This window comes from Lathyrus oleraceus, unplaced genomic scaffold (assembly GCF_024323335.1).
Source record: "Lathyrus oleraceus cultivar Zhongwan6 unplaced genomic scaffold, CAAS_Psat_ZW6_1.0 chrUn0206, whole genome shotgun sequence".
In the NCBI taxonomy this organism is placed as follows: Eukaryota; Viridiplantae; Streptophyta; class Magnoliopsida; order Fabales; family Fabaceae; genus Lathyrus; species Lathyrus oleraceus.
Window position 1 is genome coordinate 19,526 of NW_026112597.1, and position 26,314 is coordinate 45,839.

Genomic DNA, 26,314 nt, shown 5'->3' on the forward strand with positions numbered 1-26,314 from the left:
AGAAAAAAACGACAATGGTTAGTGGTCGTCGCAACCAAATCAGGGTTCGGGAGTCGGTTACGCAAGGGGAAGGTATTAGCACCCCTCACGTCCGTTGTATTCAACGGGAACCGTTTAGTTAGTTTCGTTTTGAATGTTAGCTTATGTTAGTCTTCTCAAGTTATTATGGGGGAGAGAAAGAATAGAAGAGGGAAGAAATGTTTTTAGATTTTTCGACGAAGGACTAAACCTAAGTTTTTTATTAGTGGGTCTGACAAGATTTATAAATCCTGCTCCTACGTATCTCAAAAGAGAAATCAAGGCTTACGTAGTTCTGGGTAGAAAAATGTTTGTTTGTTGGTCGATTTTAGCGAAAGCTATACTGTATTAATCGACGAAAACATTGTTTTACCCAAAACAGATGAGGAGTGGACGCATACCACACATCGAACGGATTTATAAATCTACATTCGGAAAAGCGTCACTTATCTCGACTCAACAATCGTGGCCTAAACATTGTTTTGCATCACCTTAAGACAATATGTCTTTCGTTTATGAAAAAGGTTTTTGATTAATCACATGGCGGCGAGAAAGAGTTTGATCGGTTGGATGTATTTTTAGTGATGACGAGAACTTGGATGAGCGAGATATCCATCTCGAATCCTAGTCTCGGGAGTGCACGGTATACACCATGTTCCACTTCCATCTTTATTGAAAAAAATGTTTAATAAAGATTAAGTATTTTTAGGTTTGATTGAGAAAGGGTTTGAAGAAACCGCATTGACAATTTTAGACGATAGCGAGAGTTAAGATAGGCAAGGCATCCACCTTGAATCTTAATCTCAGGAGTGCACGGTATACACCATGTTCCATTTCCATCTTTATTGAAAAAGTGTTAAGGTAGGAATGGAGTATATTTTTTGAATTTTGAAAGACGAATATTTGATGAGAACGAGACATGAGCCTCGGGATCAATCACTCGGGGTTCCACTGGAATGCTAGATTCCAATGGTCCTTTTTCATTCGAATTATTTAAGAAAATTATTTAATGGACAACGAACACTTGATAAGAATCAAATGTTCAAAGGGTTACGCCAGAATGCTTGATCCCAACGGCCCTTATTTTGTCAAAGTTAATTATCAAGCGTTTTAAGAATGAAAGGGAGGAATGAACGGTTAATCCAAAACAAGGGGCTCAGGACTGATTATTCGAGGGTTCCCACCGGAATGCAAGATTCAGATGGTCCTCTTCTTTCAGGTTTTTAAAAAAGGGAATTTAATCGGGTTGTAAAGATAGTTTAAAAATAAAATAAAATTATAGGGATAAAATTAATTTTACAATTTTATATATATATATATATATATATATATATATATATATATATTAATTATATATATATATATATATATATATATATATATATATATTATATATATATATATATATATATATATATATATATATATATATATATATATATATATATATATATATATGATCGAATTCCCACCAGAATGCTAGATTCTAATGGGAGGAAATGAAATTAAATGTCGAAACTATGGAAAGTTAGTGAAATTTAAATTGAAAAATTTAGTGAATTTGAAAGTGATTATTTATATGTGTAAAGGTATGAACATGGATACCAATAACCTAATTAAATTAACTAACACGCAAAAATCGACTAACCGAATAAAACCCAATATCGGAAAGTCAACCATTAATTAAATCTAAAAGGTAAACATTTAAAAATCTAAACAACTAAATAACGATTAAATTAAATTGATAAAAATATAAAAGTAAAATAAATAGCAAGAAATTATAAAAATTTAAATGAAATAGTAAGCATAAAAATAAAAATATGGAGATATGCTACTCCCAAGTATCGAACCCATCCCACTAAAGAAAGTGAAACTGCTCTCTCTCCACTAGGACACTTATGGTCATCTGTTATCTTAATGATAACTTGAATATATGAACAGGGATAGCTAAAGGTAGTTTAGAATACAAATGAATTAAAATGAGATGGGCTACTGTTAATGGACCACTAATTAAAATTATGGAGGAATATAAAACGTAACCCTAGCCGCCTGGCTGTTGGGTTGAGATAACCATACATTAGTACCATTAACTCCAGCAGACAATAGTTAATGGAAAATTGCAAAAAAAAATTAAACGGTCATTTAATTTTTTAAAGAGATTTTAAATGCTCTTAAAATAAATAAAAAGAAAATGAACTGGGAATATGAAACAAATCCAAAGGATCCGTTCGTCTTTCTCACGAAGACAAACCTCTTCCTCTCTCAATCTCTCCTAAAGAACACCTTTCCAACTCTTAATCTCTCGTCGTCTCTCAATCGCTCATCTCCTCAAACTTTTGCACCTACCTCACAATACCCTACTCTCACCCTAAAATGCACAAATCCATGGCTCTCAAAGAAAATCAAATAATAATGCTCACCTTCGGCGGTGGTTTCCAAGAACTCCCACGACAGCTTTTCGGTGGAGAATGTTGGTTTTTCGCTACAACTCCCTCTCCTCTTCTGGATTTTTCGCCGTCTCCAAGATTAGGTTTTTTCGTTTGGAAAAGTTTAGGGTTTCTTTCGCCTCCAAGATTTAGGGTTTTCGTCGTGGTTTTTGCCTCTCCCTACAGTATTCGCTTTGCTCCTTTTTATACTCAACAACTTAGGGTTCTGAGCTAGCTTATGGAGATCCAAAAGGGCATCTCCTGGAAGTACTTTAAGGCGCTCAGATTTTGGTCTGCCTTATTTGACGTTAATTCGGAAACGGTAATACAAACCTACACTTTCTTCTTCTAACTTTGTCTCAATTCCGTTTTGGGCTGTTTGTTAACTTTTACCGTCTTACCGAGTTGATGTATTTTTTACTGCAGTGAATTTCCGCTACACATTTGAAAAAAAATGGAAGGTGTGTTGCTGAACTAATGGAATGGGATCGTGTTTGATTTGTTGTTGTTGATACTTGCAGCTTAACGTTTCAGATGAAGATATTAATCCATACTTTCCAAAATGCTGAAAGGCAACATAATATTACCATTGATGGAGTAGGAATCTCTTATCTTTACGTTGTAACAAAAATTGTTTCAAGTGAATTTCTTCATTGGTAGCAGCGACCACTCCATTGGGACAAAAGCTTGTAAAGTTAATTGCGTAGGTTAGAGTCAAATCCTAACATCATTGTTGACTTGTTGTAAAAAGGTTCATACTTTCTGGTTCATTTATTCATTTGTGGAGTAAGCAGTTTGGATTTGGGGAATAGTTCTTTAGCTCATTTGTTTTTATCGATCCTTTTTGCTATTGCAGATTGAACGTGATGCTGGTCGTTTGATTGATTGTAGAGCTAGGATGAAATTCAGTCCTTTAGGGGCTTGTGCACTGGCCGGTACAGGGCTCCCCATTGACCGGTTCATGACATCAGATGCATTGGGATTTACAGCTCCGATGAGGAATAGGTATCTTACTTTTTACTTGCTTGAAATCAATCCATTTAGTTGTACTTGACATATGATTAATGTTAACTATGTGAATGTTCAAATGCAACCTTTTTACCTAAATAACTGACTATATTGTTATATTGAATAGTATTGATGCAGTTTCTGACCGAGATTTTCTACTGGAGTTTCTTTCTGCTAATGCCATCACAGCAGTGCATCTTTCTCGATTGGGTGAAGAATGGGTATTGTGGGCTTCAGAAGAATTTGGATTTATCACTCCAAGCGACTCTGTTTCAACAGGAAGCAGCATAATGCCTCAGAAAAAGAATCCAGACCCAATGGAACTTGTTCGTGGTAAGTCTGGCAGAGTCATAGGGGGTTTGGTCACTCTTCTAACAGCGTGCAAAGGACTTCCACATGCTTACAATCGCGATTTGCAGGTAGTTAGATAATCAAAGTATATTTTATGGCTGTGCATGTTTTATGTTATGTTATTGCATTCGTTTGTTTTGTCTAAGCACTATTTATTTGAGATTCATTAAAGAAAGTTGCTTTCTGTTGTAAGTAGGAAGACGAAGAACCAGTGTTTGACAGTGTTAGAGCTATTTTGGGAATGCTTGAAGTCTCAGCAGAATTTGCAATGAACATTACTTTCAATCGGGAAAGAATACAAAAGTCTTTACCTGCTGGTTTTCCTGGTGCAACAACACTTGCTGACTATCTTGTTAAGAAGGTAAGCCACATTAATTTAGCCTTCTCTCAATAAGCATCCCATCTCGAACTTCGTCCCATAGAGTAACTTTTGGTGCTTGAGCGTTGTTGTTGACTGCCTGTGATATTGTTGGATTGAATTTGGAAGAATTCTGCTAGTAGCTTTTATGCAGATACACACCTGTTATGGATGTATAGGCTGCAATATGATGGTTATGACATGAATTTGATCTTAATCAAAATGCACACTTGATATGAAGTGAGGCTGCTAGATGAATGTTAACTGATTTGACCATGCTGTTAATGCCTGCCTGTAGGTTACTTGGATCACCAATTCAGTAGCATAGCTTAGATTATCAGTTTAGTGTAGACATTAGCATAATTTTGCTTGGTTTGTTTGCTGCTGCTATGCTATGTACAACATGCATGTTTTTCTGTTATGAAAATTTTGCAGGTTAAGGTTGGTTTAAGATGGTCGCACGTGAAGGACGTGTTTGGTGGTTTGAAAATGAACGGTTATTGCAGGATGATATCGCGCCACATTGAGTTTTAACCGGGGTCTCTAAGCACCATGGTTAGTTCAGAAATTTAACCGTTTTGAAATGGTTTCGGTGGGTGTGTGGTCTCAGGTGAAGCATCCTTAAAATCCCTAAAGTCATAATCTAAATCATCAATGTGATCCAAACCGGAGCTTGATAATTCGGAGGGAGTCACGTATCAAAATCATGAATGTGGGTGAGAGATGAATTTATAAAGTTGGGGATGGTTAACCGAATCGGGCAGTTGTTAGTGAAATTGAAGTGGAAATCAGTTAAATGTTAGCTGGCTGTTTAAACTGGGAGCTAGTTAGGTTGTATCCCTACTGAGTTAATTGGGAAAAATGTTGTTATGTTAGTAATTAGTTTAATAGAATTCTATTATTATGAAATTTGTGTGAATTAGTGTTATGCTATTAAGAATGAAATTAGTTCAGTTATAAGCTAGTGTTAATGTTAAGTCTCATTACATTGTCTTGAACTGTTAGTGCAGAATTTCTTATTAATTGGAAATTTTTGTTCAACTGTGAGGAATTATTCTTACTGTTATGTTTATTAAGCTCTGCAGGTTAGTAGGTGTTGCAGGTTGAATGTATGGGGATTGCTTAGCTTTCACTTCATGTTCCTTAACAATTGACACATCTAATGAGGCAGGAATAAAAGAGAAGGTTATGTAGACAATGATGGCTGCAGAGAAAGCATCCATATCATGACGTTGTGAGTGTTGGCTTTGTGTCATTGGTAGAGAGTAGTTTTGTTATGGAGTTAAGGCGGTCGAGAGAAGGCGCGAGAAGGCCGCAGAAGAGGGGTTCGTCCAGGATAATTGGTTTGGTGATTGATTCCAACGGTTCCTCGGTTCAATTTTATATGTTGTGGATTAAATGCTTGGAATGCTTGGAATGCAATCTTGTAACTTCAGATACTTTTTTTGTAATGTTTATGTTGACACATATGTGGTTGTGGTTCATAATTGGATGTAATTAGAATAGAAATGTGAATGTATTATGGTTTATGGAATTGAAATGCTCATAATTATGCTCATAATTGTTGGATATATTTGTTTATGAAATTGAAAATGAATGTATGTATGGTTGAATTGGAAACTTGATGGTTACAGGTTAATAAAAATGGAAAAGTGAATGTATGACCTATGTTGTAATTTGAGTTAATGGTTTAATACAACATTGTATGGTTTGAAGAGAAATTGAGTGGTCGATTACACATATTAAAATTGAATTGGTTTATGTATGGTATAGGATAAAAATGGTTTAGAAGGTGGAAGAAGGATAGGGTCTAAAATGAAAATGAACAAAATAAAGAAATGGACTTTATATTGAACATGGTTAAAAGTGAACATGAACATGAATTAGGACTTGGAAAGTGTCAATGGTCATATAGTTGACTTTGGTCAACATGGCAAAATTGTAGTTTTTTTTCATGTATTGATACATTTGAATGCAATAATGGACTAAGGTTCCATGGATCTTAGATGCAAATGAACTTTAGGCCAAGTGCCAAATGAAAAAAAATGAAAAAATTTCAGGACCAAAATCGGGGTATGACAGCTATAGACGGTTGTGGTTGCGGGGTTTGGTTCTTGGTTTTGTGTTTGGGTGGGTGGTATGAATGGATTGCAACGTTGGATGGTTCGTTGTTGGGTGGTTGGCATGAACGGGTTGTGATGTTAGGTGTGTGGTTGTTTTGTGTATGTGGTCGGTTGATGTTGTGTGGTTGGTTGTTGAGTTTCGGTGGGTTCACATTGGTGTTGGTTGGTGAATTGGTGTGGGGCATACGATGACGAAGCAAATTGGCGCGGATCCATAAAATACTGCGGCTCAGATACAAATTGCTGAGTTGTCACAAACCTAAACCATGCCATATATTGTTGAGTCGGTCTTGCACCTTGGATGACTGGTTCGTTCAAGATGTGTTGTCGTCGATTCCTCCATTGACGACACATGTCTTTTGCAAAGTCTCTCCAGTCAGAATAATCCCACTGTGCATCGACCCTTTTTTGATGCCAATTCCCCAAACACGTGGGAGATTCTGGAATATGTTGTAGCATTCCTAACTACAGTTTGACCCGGTCACTTTGGTGCATTTCAAATGTAGTGAATCAGATAATCGGTGTCTTCGATGTCCAAACTGCAGCATCGTCATGGTTCACATCATGATTCAGACCCAGATATGGCCTCCAAACAAACTGGAAAAAAAATACCAAATCTTTAGATGGAAAATAATTTGAGAAGAATTTTTAAATTAAAATATAGTTTGGTAGAAGTATTACATCATCATGTCCAATGTGGTCCAATAGATTTCGATAGACTGCAATAGCGTGTTTCGGACACCTATTGTAGATCATTCCCCTTACTGACCACCTAAGATAATAAAAAGAAGTGAAAAATATTATTTACTGTTAATTTAAATAATAAATATAATTAACTAAATGGTGAATGGTAAAGTGCTAGAGTTACTTCGTTGCAAAGGGGAACACGAATGGGCGCTCATTTATCGGGGCGAGCGACGACATCCTAGACCACCCCCAAGCTTGAAGCAAATAAGCACATGAAAAAAAAAGTACAGGTATTCTTTTTTGCAGTTCTACACATTGCACTATATAGATGGGCCAACACAGCTGAACCCCAACTATAAGTGTTTACCTTATTAATGTTGCGTAATAAAGGTAAATACATTATATTCACAAAATTACCTGTACTTTCTGGAAACAAAAAGTTACCAAATAAAATCATAATATAACACCGAGCTATTATTATTTTCTCATACTCGGTTGAATCGTCGGACAATACTATACTGGCATAATATTGTTTAAGATATTTTAAATTTATACCTTGCCCCCTTGCTTGACCGGATGTGTCTCCCTCAGTTTCGTCGTCTAACAAAGGGGCACCCAGTAATTCATTGCATATATTGTTGTCTTGGTTAACTTGCCCATTCACTGCCTTTCTGTCTATACGAAGACCCAACAACATGTACACGTCCTCAAGTGTGACGGTACACCCACCAATCGGAATGTGAAATGTGTGGGTCTCGGGTCTCCACCTCTCCAACAAATCCAAAATGAACTTGTAGTCCACCGAGTACGAAACAATGTTTAGTAGATTTCTAAATCCACATCCTCTAATATATGGTTCTATTAAAGGATCGTGGGGTACATATTCATGTACACGGCATCTAAGCCGCTTTGGATCCTAATAACAAAAAAATAAGAAAATACAATTAGAAGAAGAAATACATACTCAACAAACACACATCTATAATAAGTAATCCTAAAATAGAAACTAAAAAGAGAGAGATTACAAAGGTATAACACAAAAAAGATATGTATAAGAAGTAATCCTAAAATAGAAACTAAAAAGAGAGAGATTACAAAGGTATAACACAAAGAAGATATGTATAAGAAGTAATCCTAAAATAGAAACTAAAAAGAGAGAGATTACAAAGGTATAACACAAAGAAGATGTGTATTAGAAGTAATCCAGAAATAGTAACTAAAAGAGAGAGAGATAACATACAAATGCCGATATATTCTCGATTGTGCCTTTGTGTTCATCGCCCATAGTCAACAAAGACATGATTTGAATTTGCAAAGCTTGAGTTTGGTAGATGAAAGAAATGTGGTAGAAGAAAATACTTGAGTATTGATGAAGATGATTTGATATTGTTGATATGAGAGACTATTTATAGATGAATGAGTGAGTAGGTTTGGAAACCTAAAAAGAGTGTGATTGGTTGCATGGAAAGGCAAGAGGAGACAAGAATGACAAAATTCAGCATGGAAGAGCATGTGAGGAATCTTCTTGGCGCATGTGAAGAAATCACATGCAAGGGAAGAGGAGCCCTTGAGTTTGGCGCCTACATGTGATTTCTCACATGCAAGGAAGACGCGCCCTTCCTCTTGGCGCCTTAGTATAAGGCAATTGGAAGGGGCGCCCTTCCTAGTGGCGTCTTTGTCTTGTTTTGTGAAGGGGCGCCCAAGCCTTTGGCGCCTCAGTTACTTTATGGCGCCTAGGGAATGGGCGCCTAGGTTGGAATCTTAGGGCACAGACATCAAAGATTCTTTGATTCCCTGGCGCTTGTGTATTCTTTTCAATCTTTTCTCTGCGTGCTGGATTCCTTCAACTGCATGCATGGTCAAGTCTGTACAAACAATTACCAAATTATCAATGCATTGACCAACTTACCAATGACCAACTATTTATGTTGTGCAGTTGAACAACTTAGCAATGCATTCAATTTCAATTCCATTCAACACAATGTCTTCCACACAACATTATATGACCAGTGCACATTTCGAAGGTGAAATATTTGATCATCAGTTGTTCGGTTTTTGTTTCCGAAACACAGAGGTGACTCCGTTTATACTAAATCGGCGATCAAATTTTTCACATCTGAAACAAAGAATAGAAAAGAAATTGCAGTGCAATAATGTGGGTCAGATCATCTATAAAAATCCAGTTTGTTTTACAGAAAACCAGGTAAAATTTTATCAAAAGAAGATTCGAGATGATGATGATGTTCAGCATATGTTTGGCAGTCACGAACATTCCGGTTACAACAATATAGAGTTGTATATATTACCACATCAACAACACGAGTGTTTTGTGAGACTGATGACGAACAAGCTGAGGTGAATGTTCCAGACGATGAAGAAGAGGAACCTGAGATCATGGTTGATTCGATGGTGAACGCTGAAGAGGAAGAGGAGCCAATACCAGCAAGTCATGTATATTGCCCACCCCAACACATGACAAGGTTAAATTTGGTTTCAGATGAACCTTCGGCAGATGTATGGTACAATCCTTACGTGCAAATGCAAGGATCTCTGAAACAAGGAGACAAATTTCGCACAAAAGAGGAATGTGTAAAAGCCATTAAGAAATTCCACATACAACTAGCAACAGATTTCAGAGTAGACAGAACTAACGCATCGAGGTATAAAGTTTATTGTTCGAATGAGCACTTCCTTTTTAAGTTGTCAGCTTCGTACCGGAAGAGGAGCGAGTCTTGGGAGATTGGATCAATGGGTCCAGATCACACATGCATGCTGACAAACCCAATGCAGGATCATCGTAAATTAAGCTCTCAGCTAATATGCGATGAAATATTGTCTGTTATTGGCGATAATCCGTCGTTAAAGGAATCTCGCATATTAGGGCAGAGTACGAGTACGCACCATCATATGGGAAGGCATGGATAGCTAGAACAAAAGCTGTTGAAAAAGTGTTTGGCAATTGGGAGGAATCTTACAAGCAACTTCCAAAATACCCGTTGGCTCTAAAACACTATGCTCTTGGGAAAATTTTCAAGATGGAAACATTGCCCGCATATACACCAGATGGTACGTGTGCTGTTGGAAATAGAATATTTCACCGTCTATTTTGGGCGTATCAACCGTGTATCATAGGTTTTTCTTTCTGTAAACCAATTATACAAATTGATGATACATGGTTGTATGGAAAATACAAAGGAACGTTACTGATGGCAGTGGCACAAGATGGGAACAACAATATTTTTTCGATCGCCTTTGCCCTAGTTGAAGGGGAGACTACTGAGGGATGGAGTTTTTTCCTAAGAAATCTCCGATTGCACGTTGCACCTCAGCCTTACTTGTGTTTGATCTCTGATAGACACCCCTCAATCATTAGTGCATATAATAACATTGACAATGGCTGGCAAAATCCTCATTCGGCGCATGTGTTTTGTATTAGACATATTGCTCAGAATTTCATGCGGGAAATCAAAGATCAGATGTTGCGTAAGAAGGTTGTCAATGCAGGTTACGCATTAACAGAACCTTTTTTCAAACACTACCGCGAGGAAATAAGATTGTCGAACGAAGATGCGGTTCGGTGGATCGATAGTATTCCGTTGGAGAAGTGGACTAGGGCATACGACAGCAGACAACGTTGGGGCCACATGACAACAAATCTTGTGGAATCAATGAACTCCGTCTTCAAAGGAATTCGTAACCTACCAATAATCGCTTTGGTGCAAGCTACATATTTCAGGCTAGGGGCCTTTTTTGAAACCAGACGCTCAAAGTGGAGTTCCGTGTTGTAATCTGGACAGTTGTTCAGTGATGCTTCAATGAAATTCATCAGACATGAAGCTGCCAAAGCAAACACACACGTGGTTACGGTATTTGACTGAACTAAAGGTTGGTTTAGTGTTGCCGAGTCCATGGATCACAATGAGGGCATGCCAATGAGACAGTACAGAGTCAAATTAGATAGAGGTTAGTGCGACTGTGGAAGGTTCCAAGCCTTTTGTACCCCCTGCTCCCATATCATTGCGGCATGCTCAAAGGTTCGAAGGGATCCATCCTACTTGCTATCTGAAGTTTACAAAGTCGCCAGCCTTTCAAATGTTTATAAAATTAGTTTTTCGGTAGTGGCAAAAGAGGATTATTGGCCAGAATATCAAGGGGACATCGTGTGGCACAACGAAGTTATGCGAAGGAAGAAAAAGGGTCGCCCTAACAGCACCCGGATTCAAACCGAAATCGATACGGCGAACAAAATGGTTAGACTATGTAGTTCATGTCGTCAACTAGGTCACAATCGTAATAACTGTCATAGTGTTGGAACGAGCATAACCAGATAAATTCAAATGTACCTTTGTTGCTATATATGGAAACTTAAATTTATTTCAAAGTACCTCTGTTGCAATATATGGAAAATTAATTTTACTTCATAGTAGACGTCTGTGACGAAAAGACAGTTGTTCATAAAAAATAACACAAACAATTAAAACAACTAGAATACAAAAACTATGCGATTACAACCATCAAAATAATTTTGAACATGTACTGCATCATCCTACGAGCGTCTTGGTCGGTTTTAATATCCACTCATTCGCGCACTTCTCCGTTTTGGTTGAACGTGGACACAAGCCATTGTATTCTTCTAATCCGTTCACCCTCTCCAATTTCTCCCTCTAACCAACTGTACAACGTCCGATTAAGACGTTCAAACGTATCTGTGTTCCAAAGTCGAACCTGTATCGGAGTCGCAACGGCAGAAAATATTACATCAGCATTTCGTTTCTGAATGTATGCAGACATTGTTGAAACAAAGAAAATTAAAATCAATGGTTGAACTAGACTAGGAGATGAATTTGAGTGAAAATAATTGTATGCAAGGGGATGGTATTTATAGAGACGGCAGATGAATTGGACAAAATACGTAGGCGCCAATTGAATTGGCACCCACATGACACACACACACACACACACACACACACACACAGACGCCACAAAAATTAGCGCCTTGCACACAAACACACACAGGCGCCATTGCCTCTGGCGCCTCCTCTTGGAGGGCCATGCAGGCGCCACACACATTGGCGCCTCCTCTTGGAGGGCCATGCAGGCGCCATATGTAACAACCCAATTTTTAGTATTGTTTCTTATATTATTATTATTATATTTTATTTATTTATTTGGAGCGTTAAGTAATTAATTGATTGTTAGGTAGTATAATAATTGATTATATTAATTAATTTGGTGTGTTAATTAATTATTTAGTTGATATGAGATATATTTAAATAATTATATTAATTAACTTAGTGTGTATGTTGGGTTGGTTTAAATTATTTGAATTAAATAGAGATATTTAAATATTAGGTTTTATTGGGCCTATTAATTAAATTAGATGTATTATGCTTTAAGCCCAAATAGAATACTAATATAAATAGTAAGAGGAGAGGGAGAATATGATTCATTTGATCATTTGACAAAAATAGAGAAAGAGAAGAGGAAAAGTAAGGAGAAAAGGGGAAGAACAAAAGAGAAGCTAGGGTTTCCATCAAATTGAAGAGGTAAGGGGGGAATCCTTATTATTATGGGTTAGTATGATTGGGTCAATGGGTAGAAACATGTGTAGGTTGAAATCCTTAAATTGCATGGTTTTGGAATTGTTAGGTATTGATGAATATTCTCGATTTGTGGTGATTGGATTGTGTTAAAACTGTAAATTAATGTTATATTGTATGAGTCATAATTTTCTGAACGTGTAGCTTTTTACGGAATCGAAATCGGAGGTTCGAAGGTCCTCCAACGATGAAAAACATAGAAAATTCTGATTCTGTTTTACGTTAACCGGTTACCCACCGAGCGTTAACCGGTTACTTGCTTAAAAATCTGTGATTCTGTTTTTGTGTTAACCGGTTACCCACTGAGTGTTAACCTGTTACTTGCTTAAAAATCTATTGATTCTGTTTTTGTGTTAACCGGTTACCCACCGAGCGTTAACCGGTTACTTGCTTGAAAATCTGCGCAGGAATTTGTTTCTTTTTTATGTTAACCGGTTACTCACCGAGCGTTAACCGGTTACTTGCTCTGTTTTGTTTTAACCGGTTACTCACCAAGCGTTAACCGGTTACCACTGTTTGAAAAATGAAAAATTGAGATTTTAAAAGTTGTATTCATTGGTATGAAATCTAATTGTGTGTATTTGATAATTAGCCTATATTTGTGGATGATATATTGTTATGAATGTGTATGTGTACCATTGGTGGATAATTCATAGAGTTGAATTATGTTGATATGTGGAATGTTAAGATGGTAGAGATGATCTTAATTGCATATGTGTTGATATGTGTGCATTCATTCATGGCATGGTCGGCTTCATAATGAAAGCGGTGAAACGGTGGGTTCACATGGTAGCACACGTTGATCCTTAATTGGAAATAGGCGTGGTAGATGTAGCACACGTAGATCCTTAATTGGAAATAGGCGTGGTAGATGTAGCACACGTTGATCCTTAATTGGAAATAGGCGTGGTAGTAGACGGTGATCTTTAATTGGAAATAGACGTAGCACACGTTGATCCTTAATTGGAAGTAGGCGTGGTAGTGGCTTTGATCTTGTCCGGATCGGAAGCGTGGCTTGGATTCTAGATATTGAATCGGAAAGCGGTGAAACGTTGGGTTCACATTGAGGTACCGCATGCATAGAGTCACATGTCTTGCATTGAGTCACATTAGAGTTATGTGATAATTGAATGTATGTATTGATGTGATTGTGATGTGTGTTCGAGATATGGTAATTGAATTTGGTGATGTTTGGATGCATAACTTGGTGAAATATGTGATTATGTGATAATTGTGGTTATGTGTATATTTGAGAATATAGCATTGAATTTTAATATTAACTCCTTGAGTTTTGATGTATGTTTGAAACATATGAAATAAATGTGGATTAATGTTATTGACATGATGATACGAGGTGTGATGAATTCCGTTAATTGTTGATTTAATCATTGTGCCTGATTATACTTTTTCATAATGATTTGAATTCTCACCCTTTCTGTTTGAATGTTACCTTTACATGGGTATCGTGCAGATACTCCAGAGTAGTATTGCTGAAGTAAGTGGACGGTAGCTCGCTCGAGATTAGCCGGAGAGTTTTCGTATTTTAGTTTGAAGACTAGGTAATGAGTCAATGCTCTGGTCATGTAACACTGGGTAGATTAGTAGTATTGAACTCATATCTTATTTGGATATGCATTATGTTATTACTTGATTTATTTTATCTTGAGGTGATTATTGAGAGATGATCATGGTATGGGACATGGATCATGTTATGAAATACATGAGTATTCATTATTTTCCGCTGCGAACGCATATTCTTGGATATTCATGATAATTGAAATGTGTTATTTTATATGACCAGGTGTATTGTATATCGATGATGAATGATGTTGGTTTTTGAAAGCTTTTAGTTTTTGAAAACGTCGATGTGATGCCCTTTTGTTTATATGCGTGCTTATTTACTCTGATTATATGTTAAGTATTTTGGGGTAGAAAAAGGGGTGTTACATTAGTGGTATCAGAGTCTGGTCGACCAGTTGGTCAATAGTCGTTAGGGTTTTCCATTCCGTGGTATTTGATTTGTGTATCTGACACAATCGATACTGTTTGTTCGGGCTATTCAGGACGATGGTTGCAGGCAGGAATGACGATGCAATTGCTGAGGCGCAGAGGATGTTGGCTGAATCCATGGGTCAGATCCATCAAGCGAATGCTGGTAACCGAAACGGAGATGATGATGAATTCCGTGCTTTGGGGAGATTCCAGCGGAACAATCCTCTTGTTTTTGAGGGTGAGCATGCACCTGAGAAAGCTCAAGCTTGGCTGAAGGCAATTGAGAAGATCTTCAGAGTCATGAACTGTACAGATGCTCAGAAGGTGCAGTTTGGTACCCATATGCTTGAGAAGGAAGCTGAAGATTGGTGGAATAACACTCTTCAGAGGTTCGAAGAAGACATCATTGAGGTTACTTGGGCTCTTTTCCATGATGTCTTCTTGGAGAACTATTTTCCGGAAGATTGTCGTGGGAAGAAAGAGGTGGAGTTCCTAGAATTGAAGCAAGGAAATGGTACTGTTGCGGAATATGCTGCTAGATTTCAGGAGCTTACCAAGTATTGTCCTCATTACAATACTGCTAATGCTGAGAGATCTAAATGCTTGAAGTTTGTGAATGGCTTGAGACATGATATCAAGAAGGCCATTGGTTACCAACAGATTACTCGTTTTGCGGAGTTGGTTAACAAGAGTCGGATTTATGATGAGGATAGTAGAGAGAGTGCTTCTGTCTACAAGAGTTTGAAGGGGAAAAACCAAGATCGTGGGAAACCGTATGATGACAGAAGGAGACAATCTGGTTTTGGAAAGAAGCCAAGTGGGGGAGGATCTTCTACTCCACTTAAGTGTTTCAAATGTGGCTTTGAAGGTCATCGTGCTATGGATTGTAGTAGGGATCCTGTGACGTGTTTCAATTGTGGCAAGAGTGGTCACAGAGCAAACCAGTGTGGAGTTGGTTCGAGCGTGACTTGTTTCAATTGTGGTGAGAAAGGTCACATTAGTACCAAATGTGATAAGCCGAAGAAGGAGCAAGCGAAAGGAAAGGTGTTTACATTGTCTGGTGCGGAGGCCACTACCGATGATAGGCTAATCCAAGGTACGTGCTTTATTAATGGTACACCTTTGATTGCCATTATTGATACCGGTGCAACACATTCTTTCATTTCTTTGGATTGTGCTAAGAGATTGAATCTTATATTATCTGATATGCGTAGAAGTATGGTTATTGATACACCTGCTATGGGTTCTGTTTCTACTTCCTATGCGTGTTTGAATTGTCCGTTGAGTATCTTTGGTAGGGATTTTGGAATTGATTTAGTTTGTCTTCCTTTAGAGCAACTTGATGTGATTTTGGGTATGAATTGGTTAGAAGTTAATCGGGTGTATATCAACTGTTTCGAGAAGACGGTTATTTTTCCTGAGGTTGGTGCTCAGGAAGATTGGTGTGTGTCTGCTAAGCAAGTTGATGAATCGGTGCAAGATGGTGCAGAGTTGTTTATGTTGTTGGCAACTTTGGATATTCGTGAGAAGAAGACGATTGAAGAATTGCCAATAGTTTGTGAGTTTGCGGAGGTATTTTCGGAAGATATAAGTGATTTACCGCCGGAACGTGAGGTTGAGTTTTCGATTGATTTAGTCCCTAGAACTAGTCCTGTATCGATGGCTCCCTATAGAATGTCTGCTTCTGAGTTGAAAGAGTTGAAGAGTCAACTTGAAGACTTACTCGAGAAGAGGTTTATTCGTCCTAGTGTGTCGTCGTGGGGTGCACCTGTTCTGTTGGTCAAGAAGAAAGAAGGTTCTATGAGATTATGTGTTGATTATAGACAACTGAATAAAGTGACGATTAAGAACAAGTATCCACTTCCGAGGATTGACGATCTGATGGATCAGCTGGTTGGAGCTTGTGTGTTTAGCAAAATTGGTTTGAGGTCTGGGTATCATCAGATTCGTGTAAAGGCTGAGGATATACAAAAGACTGCTTTTAGGACAAGGTACAGTCACTACGAGTGCTCCGTGATGCCTTTCGGTGTGACTAATGCACCTGGTGTATTTATGGAGTATATGAATAGAAATTTTCATGATTATCTGGATAAGTTTGTTGTTGTGTTCATCGATGATATATTGATTTATTCCAAGAGTAAAGAGAATCATGCCGAGCATTTGAAGGTTGTGTTATCGGTGTTGAAAGAGAGGAAGTTGTTTGCTAAGCTCTCTAAATGTGAGTTTTGGTTGAGTGAAGTAAGTTTTCTTGGACATGTGATTTTGAGTGGTGGTATTTCTGTGGATCCTACGAAGATTGAGGCTGTATCTTAGTGGGAAGCTCCTAAGTTTGTTGCTGAGATTCGAAGTTTCCTTGGTTTGGCTGGTTATTATAGGAAGTTCATTGAAGGATTTTCTAAGTTTTCGTCACCATTGACGCAGTTGACTAGGAAAGGTCAAGCTTTCATTTGGACTTCGTAGTGTGAAGGGAATTTTCAAGAGCTTAAGAGAAGATTGACTACGGCTCCTATTTTGATTTTACCGGATCCGTTAGAAACTTTCGTTGTGTATTGTGATGCTTCTTTGTATGGTTTGGGAGGTGTTTTGATGCAAAAAGGGCAAGTGGTAGCTTATGCTTCAAGGCAACTTAAAGTTCATGAGAGGAATTATCCGACGCATGATTTAGAGTTGGCCGCCGTTGTGTTTGTGTTGAAGCTTTGGAGACATTATTTGTTTGGATCGAGATTTGATGTGTTTAGTGATCACAAGAGTTTGAAGTACTTGTTCGATCAGAAAGAATTGAATATGAGGCAAAGGAGATGGTTGGAATTCTTGAAAGATTATGATTTTGGTTTGAATTATCATCCTAGAAAGGAGAATGTTGTAGCTGATGCATTGAGTAGGAAGTCATTGCACATGTCTATGTTGATGATTCGAGAGTTTGAATTGTTGGAGCAATTTAGAGATTTGAGTTTGGTTTGTGAAGCGACGTCTTCGTGTGTTAAGCTTGGTATGTTGAAGCTTACGTGTGGCATTCTTGACGAAATTAGAGAAGGTCAGAAGTCAGATTTGAAATTAGTCGATGTTATGACATTGATTAATCAAGACAAAGGTGGTGACTTTAGGATTGATGAGAATGGTATCATGAGGTGTCGTGATCGAGTTTGTGTTCTGGATGTTGCGGATTTGAGAAAGAGGATTCTTGAGGAAGGGCATAGAAGTGGTTTGAGTATTCATCCTGGTGCTACTAAAATGTATCAAGACTTGAGAAAGATGTTTCGGTGGCAAGGTATGAAGAAGGATGTAGCGGAATTTGTGTATTCATGTTTGACTTGTCAAAAGTCAAAGATTGAACATCAAAAGCTGTCTGGTTTGATGCAACCGTTATCTATTCCCGAGTGGAAGTGGGATAGTATCTATATGGATTTTGTTTCGGATTTGCCGAGAACATCGAGTAATTGTGAGGCGATTTGGGTCGTTGTGGACAGGTTGACGAAATGTGCTCATTTTATTCCGATGAGGATGGACTATTTGATGGAGAGACTTGCTAAGTTGTACATCGAAAGGATTGTATGTTCGCATGGTATTCCGTCGAGCATTGTTTCGGATAGAGATCCGAGGTTCACTTCGAGATTTTAGGAAGGTTTGCAAAGTGCTTTGGGTACGAAGTTGCGTTTGAGTTTGGCATATCATCCGCAAACTGATGGTCAAACGGAGAGGACTATTCAGTCACTTGGAGATCTTTTAAGGTCTTGTGTTTTGGAACAAGGAGGAAATTGGAATAATTTCTTGCCTTTGATCGAGTTTACGTATAACAACAGTTTCCATTCGAGTAATGGAACGACACCTTTTGAGGCTCTTTATGGTAGAAGGTGTAGAACTCCTTTATGTTGGTACGAATCGGGAGAGAGTGTTGTGGTTGGACCCGAGTTGATTCAAGAGACTACAGATAAGATTAAGATGATTCAAGAGAAGATGAAGGCTTCTCAGAGTCGTCAAAAGAGTTATCATGATAAGAGGAGGAAAGCTCTTGAGTTTGAGAAAGATGAGCATGTGTTTCTTCGAGTTACGCCAATAACAGGTGTTGGTAGAGCTTTGAAGTCGCGTAAGTTGACGCCGCGTTTCATTGGTCCTTATCAGATTTCCGAGAGGGTAGGTGAAGTGGCATATCGGATTGCATTACCACCGTCACTTTCTAATCTTCATGATGTGTTCCATGTGTCTCAATTGAGAAGGTACATCGCGGATCCATCGCATGTTGTTCCATTAGATGATGTTCAAGTGAGGGATAATTTGACGGTCGATACATCACCTATGCGAATTGAAGATCGAGAAGTGAAGAAGCTTCGTGGTAAGGAGATTTCTTTGGTGAAAGTGATATGGGGCGGAGTCGCCAATGGCAATATTACTTGGGAACTCGAGGATAAGATGAAGGAATCGTATCCGGAGTTGTTCGTTTGAGGTAAATTTTTGAGGCCGAAAATCTTTTAAGTGGGGGAGAGTTGTAACAACCCAATTTTTAGTATTGTTTCTTATATTATTATTATTATATTTTATTTATTTATTTGGAGTGTTAAGTAACTAATTGGTTGTTAGGTAGTATAATAATTGATTATATTAATTAATTTGGTGTGTTAATTAATTATTTAGTTGATATGAGATATAATTAAATAATTATATTAATTAACTTAGTGTGTATGTTGGGTTGATTTAAATTATTTGAATTAAATAGAGATATTTAAATATTATGTTTTATTGGGCCTATTAATTAAATTAGATGTATTATGCTTTAAACCCAAATAGAATACTAATATAAATAGTAAGAGGAGAGGGAGAATATGATTCATTTGATCATTTGACAAAAATAGAGAAAGAGAAGAGGAAAAGTAAGGAGAAGAGGGGAAGAACAAAAGAGAAGCTAGGGTTTCCATCAAATTGAAGAGGTAAGGGGGGAATCCTTAGTATTATGGGTTAGTATGATTGGGTCAATGGGTAGAAACATGTGTAGGTTGAAATCCTTAAATTGCATGGTTTTGGAATTGTTAGGTATTGATGAATATTCTCGATTTTTGGTGATTGGATTGTGTTAAAATTGTAAACTAATGTTATATTGTATGAGTCATAATTTTCTGAACGTGTATCTTTTTACGGAATCGAAATCGGAGGTCCGAAGGTCCTCAAACGATGAAAAACATAGAAAATTCTGATTCTGTTTTATGTTAACCGGTTACCCACCGAGCGTTAACCGGTTACTTGCTTAAAAATATGTGATTCTGTTTTTGTGTTAACCGGTTACCCACCGAGCGTTAACCCGTTACTTGCTTAAAAATCTGTTGATTTTGTTTTTGTGTTAACTGGTTACCCACCGAGCGTTAACCGGTTACTTGCTTGAAAATCTGCGCAGGAATTTGTTTCTGTTTTATGTTAACCGGTTACTCACCGAGCGTTAACCGGTTACTTGCTCTGTTTTGTGTTAACCGGTTACTCACCAAGCATTAACCGGTTACCACTATTTGAAAAATGAAAAATTGAGATTTTAAAAGTTGTATTCATTGGAATGAAATCTAATTATGTGTATTTGATAATTAGCCTATATTTGTGAATGATATATTGTTATGAATGTGTATATGTACCATTGGTGGATAATTCATAGAGTTGAATTATGTTGATATGAGGAATGTTAAGATGGTAAAGATGATCTTAATTGCATATGTGTTGGTATGTGTGCATTCATTCATGGCATGGTTGGCTTCATAGTGGAAGCGGTGAAACTGTGGGTTCACATGGTAGCACACGTTGATCCTTAATTGGAAATATGCGTGGTAGATGTAGCACACATTGATCCTTAATTGGAAATAGGCATGGTAGATGTAGCACACGTTGATCCTTAATTGGAAATATGTGTGGTAGTAGACGGTGATCCTTAATTGGAAATAGACGTAGCACACGTTGATCCTTAATTGGAAATAGGCGTGGTAGTGGCTTTGATCTTGTCCGGATCGGAAGCGTGGCTTGGATTTTAGATATTGAATCGGAAAGCGGTGAAACGTTGGGTTCACATTGAGGTACCACATGCATAGAGTCACATGTCTTGCATTGAGTCACATTAGAGTTATGTGATAATTGAATGTATGTATTTATGTGATTGTGATGTGTGTTCGAGATATGGTAATTGAATTTGGTGATGTTTGGATGCATAACTTGGTGAAATATGTGATTATGTGATAATTGTGGTTATGTGTATATTTGAGAATATAGCATTGAATTTTAATATTAACTCCTTGAGTTTTGATGTATGTTTGAAACATATGAAATAAATGTGGATTAATGTTATTGACATGATGATACGAGGTGTGATGAATTCCGTTAATTGTTGATTTAATCATTGTGCCTGATTATACTTTTTCATAATGATTTGAATTCTCACCCTTTCTGTTTGAATGTTACCTTTACATGGGTATCGTGCAGATACTCCAGAGTAGTATTGCTGAAGTAAGTGGACGATAGCTCGCTCGAGATTAGCCGGAGAGTTTCCGTATTTTAGTTTGAAGACTAGGCAATGAGTCAATGCTCTGGTCATGTAACACTGGGTAGATTAGTAGTATTGAACTCATATCTTATTTGGATATGCATTATGTTATTACTTGGTTTATTTTATCTTGAGGTGATTATTGAGAGATGATCATGGTATGGGACATGGATCATGTTATGAAATACATGAGTATTCATTATTTTCCGCTGCGAACGCATATTCTTGGATATTCATGATAATTGAAATGTGCTATTTTATATGACCAGGTGTGTTGTATATCGATGATGAATGATGTTGGTTTTTGAAAGCTTTTAGTTTTTGAAAACGTCGATGTGAGGCCCTTATGTTTATACGGGTGCTTATTTACTCTGATTATATGTTAAGTATTTTGGGGTAGAAAAAAGGGTGTTACACCATACACATTGGCGCCTCTTCATGAGGCCCAATGCATGTGCGCCAATGCATCTGGCGCCTCTTCTTACTAATTCTCTCTTGGATTATTCGAATAAGATATCGATGTCTATAAAATCTCTATAGACGAATAATAACAATAAAAAAAATAAAAAATACTATAATGCCGCCAACTGCAATCAAGTAGATGTAGAAAGGAGGATTTGAGGATTTGCTCGTGAAAAAACAAAAGACTTTAACTTAAATATAAAAGTGAATTCTATTGAATTGTAGAAGTATAAATATAAAATTAAAATTATAATGTAAATATCTCTGTTAACGCCCATGCTAAAGTTGAAGGAAAAAATCTGCAAAATTAATAATCAACATATTATAAATATGGAAATATTTGACACATATGTGGTGGAGGAAATTAAGTATTTATAACTAGGGCTGGACAAGAAACCGTCAACCGGCCCAATCCGCAAAAACCGAAAAATAGAAACCAAAAAGCGCAGTTTCAAACGGGCCAGCGGTTTGACAAGCCCAACAGTGCGGCCTGTGGTGGATTGTAATGGGCGGTTCGGTTTATGGAGAAGCAACCGGCGGTACCCATACCCGCCCAATCCAGCTGAGTATATTTTCCAATACGTAGTTTTATTTCTCCCACATAAGTGATGAAAAACCCTAGCGAAGAACCTGTTGCTCTGAAAATTATAGATAAGAGTTTTTCGTTGTTTATTTGTTTTTATGAAACTTGCGCCATTGTTGCTATGTGTAAGAACTCCTTCGCAATCTCAGTAACTCATATTCTTTATATCCAACTCTCATTGTATGGCGTTGTTGTTCTGTTTTAATCACTGTATTTGATGATCCACATTCATCTTGACTTGTTTTTATTTTCCCCTCTTTTGGTATGTTCCTGATAAATGAATTTCTTATATGTTATTGTGTTTGATAAACTTTGTTTCATTTTATTTTTTGAATTGTGTTGCTCTATCTTCACTATGATTGTGGATTAATTGATGTTTAATTTTCATTTCAATCATATTGATCTCTTTCTCATATTATTAAAAAAATATGTTCTTCCATTTTATGCAGAATCTTCTCAATTAAAGGATGAAGCCACTCAATTATAGAGAAAGAAAACTGTCAACATTCATTCAGCCGAGCAAGAAGAATTTGAATACTAAGCTATTGTATCGGCTGTTTTTGAGGTCAAGCAAGTGGATAGTATTGCATCCCATTCAAAATTTGACTTGATTACTTCTGTAGATGCTAACATCAATAATAAGGTTTTTAGCTAACCAACTTATGTTTCTTACGCATGTCAATAATATGTATTTGTATATACTTCCTTTTAATTTTGTAAATTGTAAAAAAATTGTGAAAAGGCTGAAATGACCACTCTACTTTCTTGCTTTTTTATAGCTATCAAGTGAGCCACATGCGTCGCAAGGGATTGTCAACTTCGATTACAAGGTCTGTTAGTTTTTATTTTTAGAATCTAGATTATTTCATTTGATGCCCTCATCTACTAGTTGTCCATTAACTATTATATTTCTATTGGCATATATTGTTTTGGTAGTTTCTTAGTGGAACTTTCTCTGACTATGCATGCAAATTGTTCTCAAGTAGTTTCCTTATTTAATAATTCATTTTTATATTTTTCAGGGAAAGGATTATAGGAAGCAGATTCAACTTGGAAATGGATCTTTGCTAGGAGCAAGTTATATTTAGGTAGGGGGATCTGCATCCAATGTGTTGCTCTTTTTTTTCTTCTTCTTTTAGTGCCTGTTTTATATGAGATTTAGGTAGGAAAAGTTCATTTAGATTACTTAACTTGTTTGTTATTACAATATATTACTTGCATACAGCTATCTGGTTTTGTTTGAACTGATTGACATTGTACTGTCAACAATCAGTTCTGAGTATGATTAAGCATTCACAAATGACCTACTCTACTTCCTTAATTTACAGTTTAATTTTTAAATAAAAGAAGGGTTATAATTTATAACTGTGCAGAACTAGGATTCTATGTGAAAACTAAATCTACAGTTATTTTAAGGTGGACATTTCTATTTAAACAGTGGTATATATTCTACAGTTATTTTAAATCTACAGTTTAATTTTCAAGAAATGTTTTAATACTTTTAACTTTAGTAGTTTGGCTCATATTTAAGTCATGTAATGGTCAATCGGTCAATGTCATTGTTGAGTGAGAGAATTTCTTAGTTTCTTCTTTGTATGAATCGCTTAGTAAGTTCAATTTATGTATACTAATATAAATGTATGGACTTGTGCATCAGGCCATCAACTTAGGTTTTTTGAGATACATTCAGTTTGTTATGTGCAATTTTTTCCTTCTATCATGGGTTGATGAAGAATTGCTTGTGTTCTAATTGGATGATTGGATCATCTCTACATTAGGTCTATTTGAGTTATCATTATTCTGAATAGTTTACAAGCTTTACTGTTTTATCCCCTAATCCGAAACATATCTACCGATTCAATCTGTTGCACGGTGTGGTACAATTTATTGACATGCGAATAAATCCATTCAATCTGTTTTATCCCCTACATTAGGACTTTTGTTTTGCAGAGTGTCAGCAATCATTTATCATTGGGTGGGGAGGTATTTTGGACTGGTCAGCATCGGAAGTCTGGTGTTGGTTATGCTGCTCGCTACAACACTGATAAAATGGTAATGGTGACTTAAGACTTGTTTTTACATGCATTATCTGCAACTTGCTTGCTTCCCTCTGCTTACTTATTTATTTATCTAAAGTTTATGGTTGTCCCATCTGATGTTTGTATACATGTTCTTCCCTATACATTATGCTGCTTCCTAAGTCAATTTCAAGGATTTTGTTTTTCTATTCTTCCTGTTATAATACAATTATGTACATCATAAAGATAACATACCAAGCGGATATAGTATGCTTCTACTTATCCAATTGTATTAGTTATTGTTATCCTACAAAGGGCTACCATTAGCACTGTCATGGTGTGGTGGGGGCCCTGACTGCAACAGTACTTTCCACTGCATCACAGTTTATTGTTGCAACCACGAATAGTGGGAATAGAGCTGTGATAGTGCTCCCTCATCTATTCCTATTTTGACTTAACCTCCATTGTATAGAATAATGGCCATCCCGTTTTTCTGCTATATCGTTTTTGTGGATGATCTGCTCTGCTATCTGGGATTGTTAACATATGCTACATATTATCTTATTTTGTGTTCAATGTTTCCATTTTTATCACCTACTTATTTTATTCATTTTATATGGCTACCATAATATATCAAATTGCTTGTATTCATCCAGGTTGCCACTAGACAAATTGCCAGCACTGGAATGGCCCTTCTAAGCTATGTTCAGAAGGTATCTGATAAGGTGAGTCAATCATGACATAGTAGATTTGTGCTTTTCTTAGTCCTTTTTATTTCTTAAATTGAATTTTCCTTGCAGGTTTCTCTGGCTACTGATTTAATATGCAACTTCAACTCCATGTCAAGAGACGTCACTGCTAGCTTTGGTTATGACTAGATCCTTTGACAGGTACTTAGTACTACATATTTGGTGTGATGCTTTGTCATTCCTCGGCTGATTTTAAACAATTCCACAATTTTTATGCCTATTTATTTATTTTAAACGGCACTTAGTAATAGACAATGTGAATTATGAGGAAGAAACTTACCACCCATGTCTCCCTTTGAAAGCTGATTAGGATCATAGTTGGCCATTTAAAGTCTCCCTTTGAAAGATGATTAGGATCACAGTTGGCCATTTAAAGTTCTTTGCTCATTGTGATGAAATTTTGACCCATCTTATCCGGTTGAAAAACCATCTTATCTTGTTTCAACATCTTGTGTTGGTTATTATAGTGCCGCCTTAGGGGAAAGGTTGATTCCAATGGCGTCTGTGCTGCATTTTTGGAGGAGCGGTTAAACATGGGTCTGAACTTCATTCTTTCTGCCGAGGTCAGAGCGCTTTCCTTTGTTCATATACGTTTTATCAGATTATTCATCATTCTTTGACATGATTTTCATATTTACTTATTGCAGCTTGATCACAAGAAAAAAGACTACAAATTTGGATTTGGTTTGACTGTTGGAGAATAAAATAGCATGACTAGAGTTGTATTTCCTTTTTCATTAGCCAGCCTAGCCTAGCAAGTTTTCTTGCTTCATTTTACTTGTTTGGGAAAAAGAAAACACAGGAGGAATATATCATTTGTGTCGGCAAACATCATTTAATCTACAAGTTGGCCTAAAAATACTTCAAATTTGTTGCCATGTTTTCCCTGGAGGGAGATGTAGAGTGATAATAGATGACCATGCATATTATAAGATTCATTTCAACATAATGCTCATGTTTGCTAATATCTTTCAATTTCTCAAGAGCGATGACTTAAAAAAGTCCTTGCATAATTTGGTGATTATGTTTACCATTTGGATGTTTTCACAGATTCATACTAATCAAACTTAATAAAGCGATTTGGATGTTTTTGCAGATTCATACAAGAGTTTTATTATGTAGAAATAATCAAGTTAATAAAGCGATTAATACTGATATCTAGTATTCATAAGAAGGCTCTAGATACCACTCAAATAAGCTGATTAAGCACATGCTCTTGTTGAAATTCGGATCCATAATATATTGAATGGAAAATGTTGTGGACTCTATATACATACATATATACAAATAAAAGAGCACTAAGATCCATCTTCATTTTGAGTTTTTAAATGAGATTTATTTACTTTTTTATATTATATTACACCTTTTTATTTTCTAAACTTTCTATATCTTTTGAATATTCATACAACTCAACAAAAACTCAAATGAATT

General features: G+C 36.7%; 1 protein-coding gene and 1 pseudogene across 1 annotated transcript; both read left to right on the forward strand.

Annotated features, from left to right (window-relative positions):
• The first annotated feature begins 3,281 nt into the window (after positions 1 to 3,281).
• On the forward strand, positions 3,282 to 4,212 carry LOC127112956 (argininosuccinate lyase, chloroplastic). The gene is made up of 3 exons (XM_051046401.1): positions 3,282 to 3,449; positions 3,580 to 3,871; positions 4,000 to 4,212. Exons 1-3 carry the CDS (start codon positions 3,343 to 3,345, stop codon positions 4,195 to 4,197), a joined length of 597 nt encoding a protein of 198 aa, XP_050902358.1. The 5' UTR covers positions 3,282 to 3,342; the 3' UTR covers positions 4,198 to 4,212.
• Positions 4,213 to 14,638: 10,426 nt separating this feature from the next.
• LOC127112953 (mitochondrial import receptor subunit TOM40-1-like) lies at positions 14,639 to 25,832 on the forward strand (annotated as a pseudogene).
• Positions 25,833 to 26,314: the final 482 nt, after the last annotated feature.

Excerpts from the sequence above, each read along its gene's own strand:
- LOC127112956 (XM_051046401.1), top strand. The coding sequence starts at position 3,343 with ATGAAATTCAGTCCTTTAGGGGCTTGTGCACTGGCCGGTACAGGGCTC. Across the intron at positions 3,450-3,579 it reads ACAGCTCCGATGAGGAATAG|TATTGATGCAGTTTCTGACC; the intron begins GTATCTTACTTT and ends TATATTGAATAG. Across the intron at positions 3,872-3,999 it reads CTTACAATCGCGATTTGCAG|GAAGACGAAGAACCAGTGTT; the intron begins GTAGTTAGATAA and ends TGTTGTAAGTAG.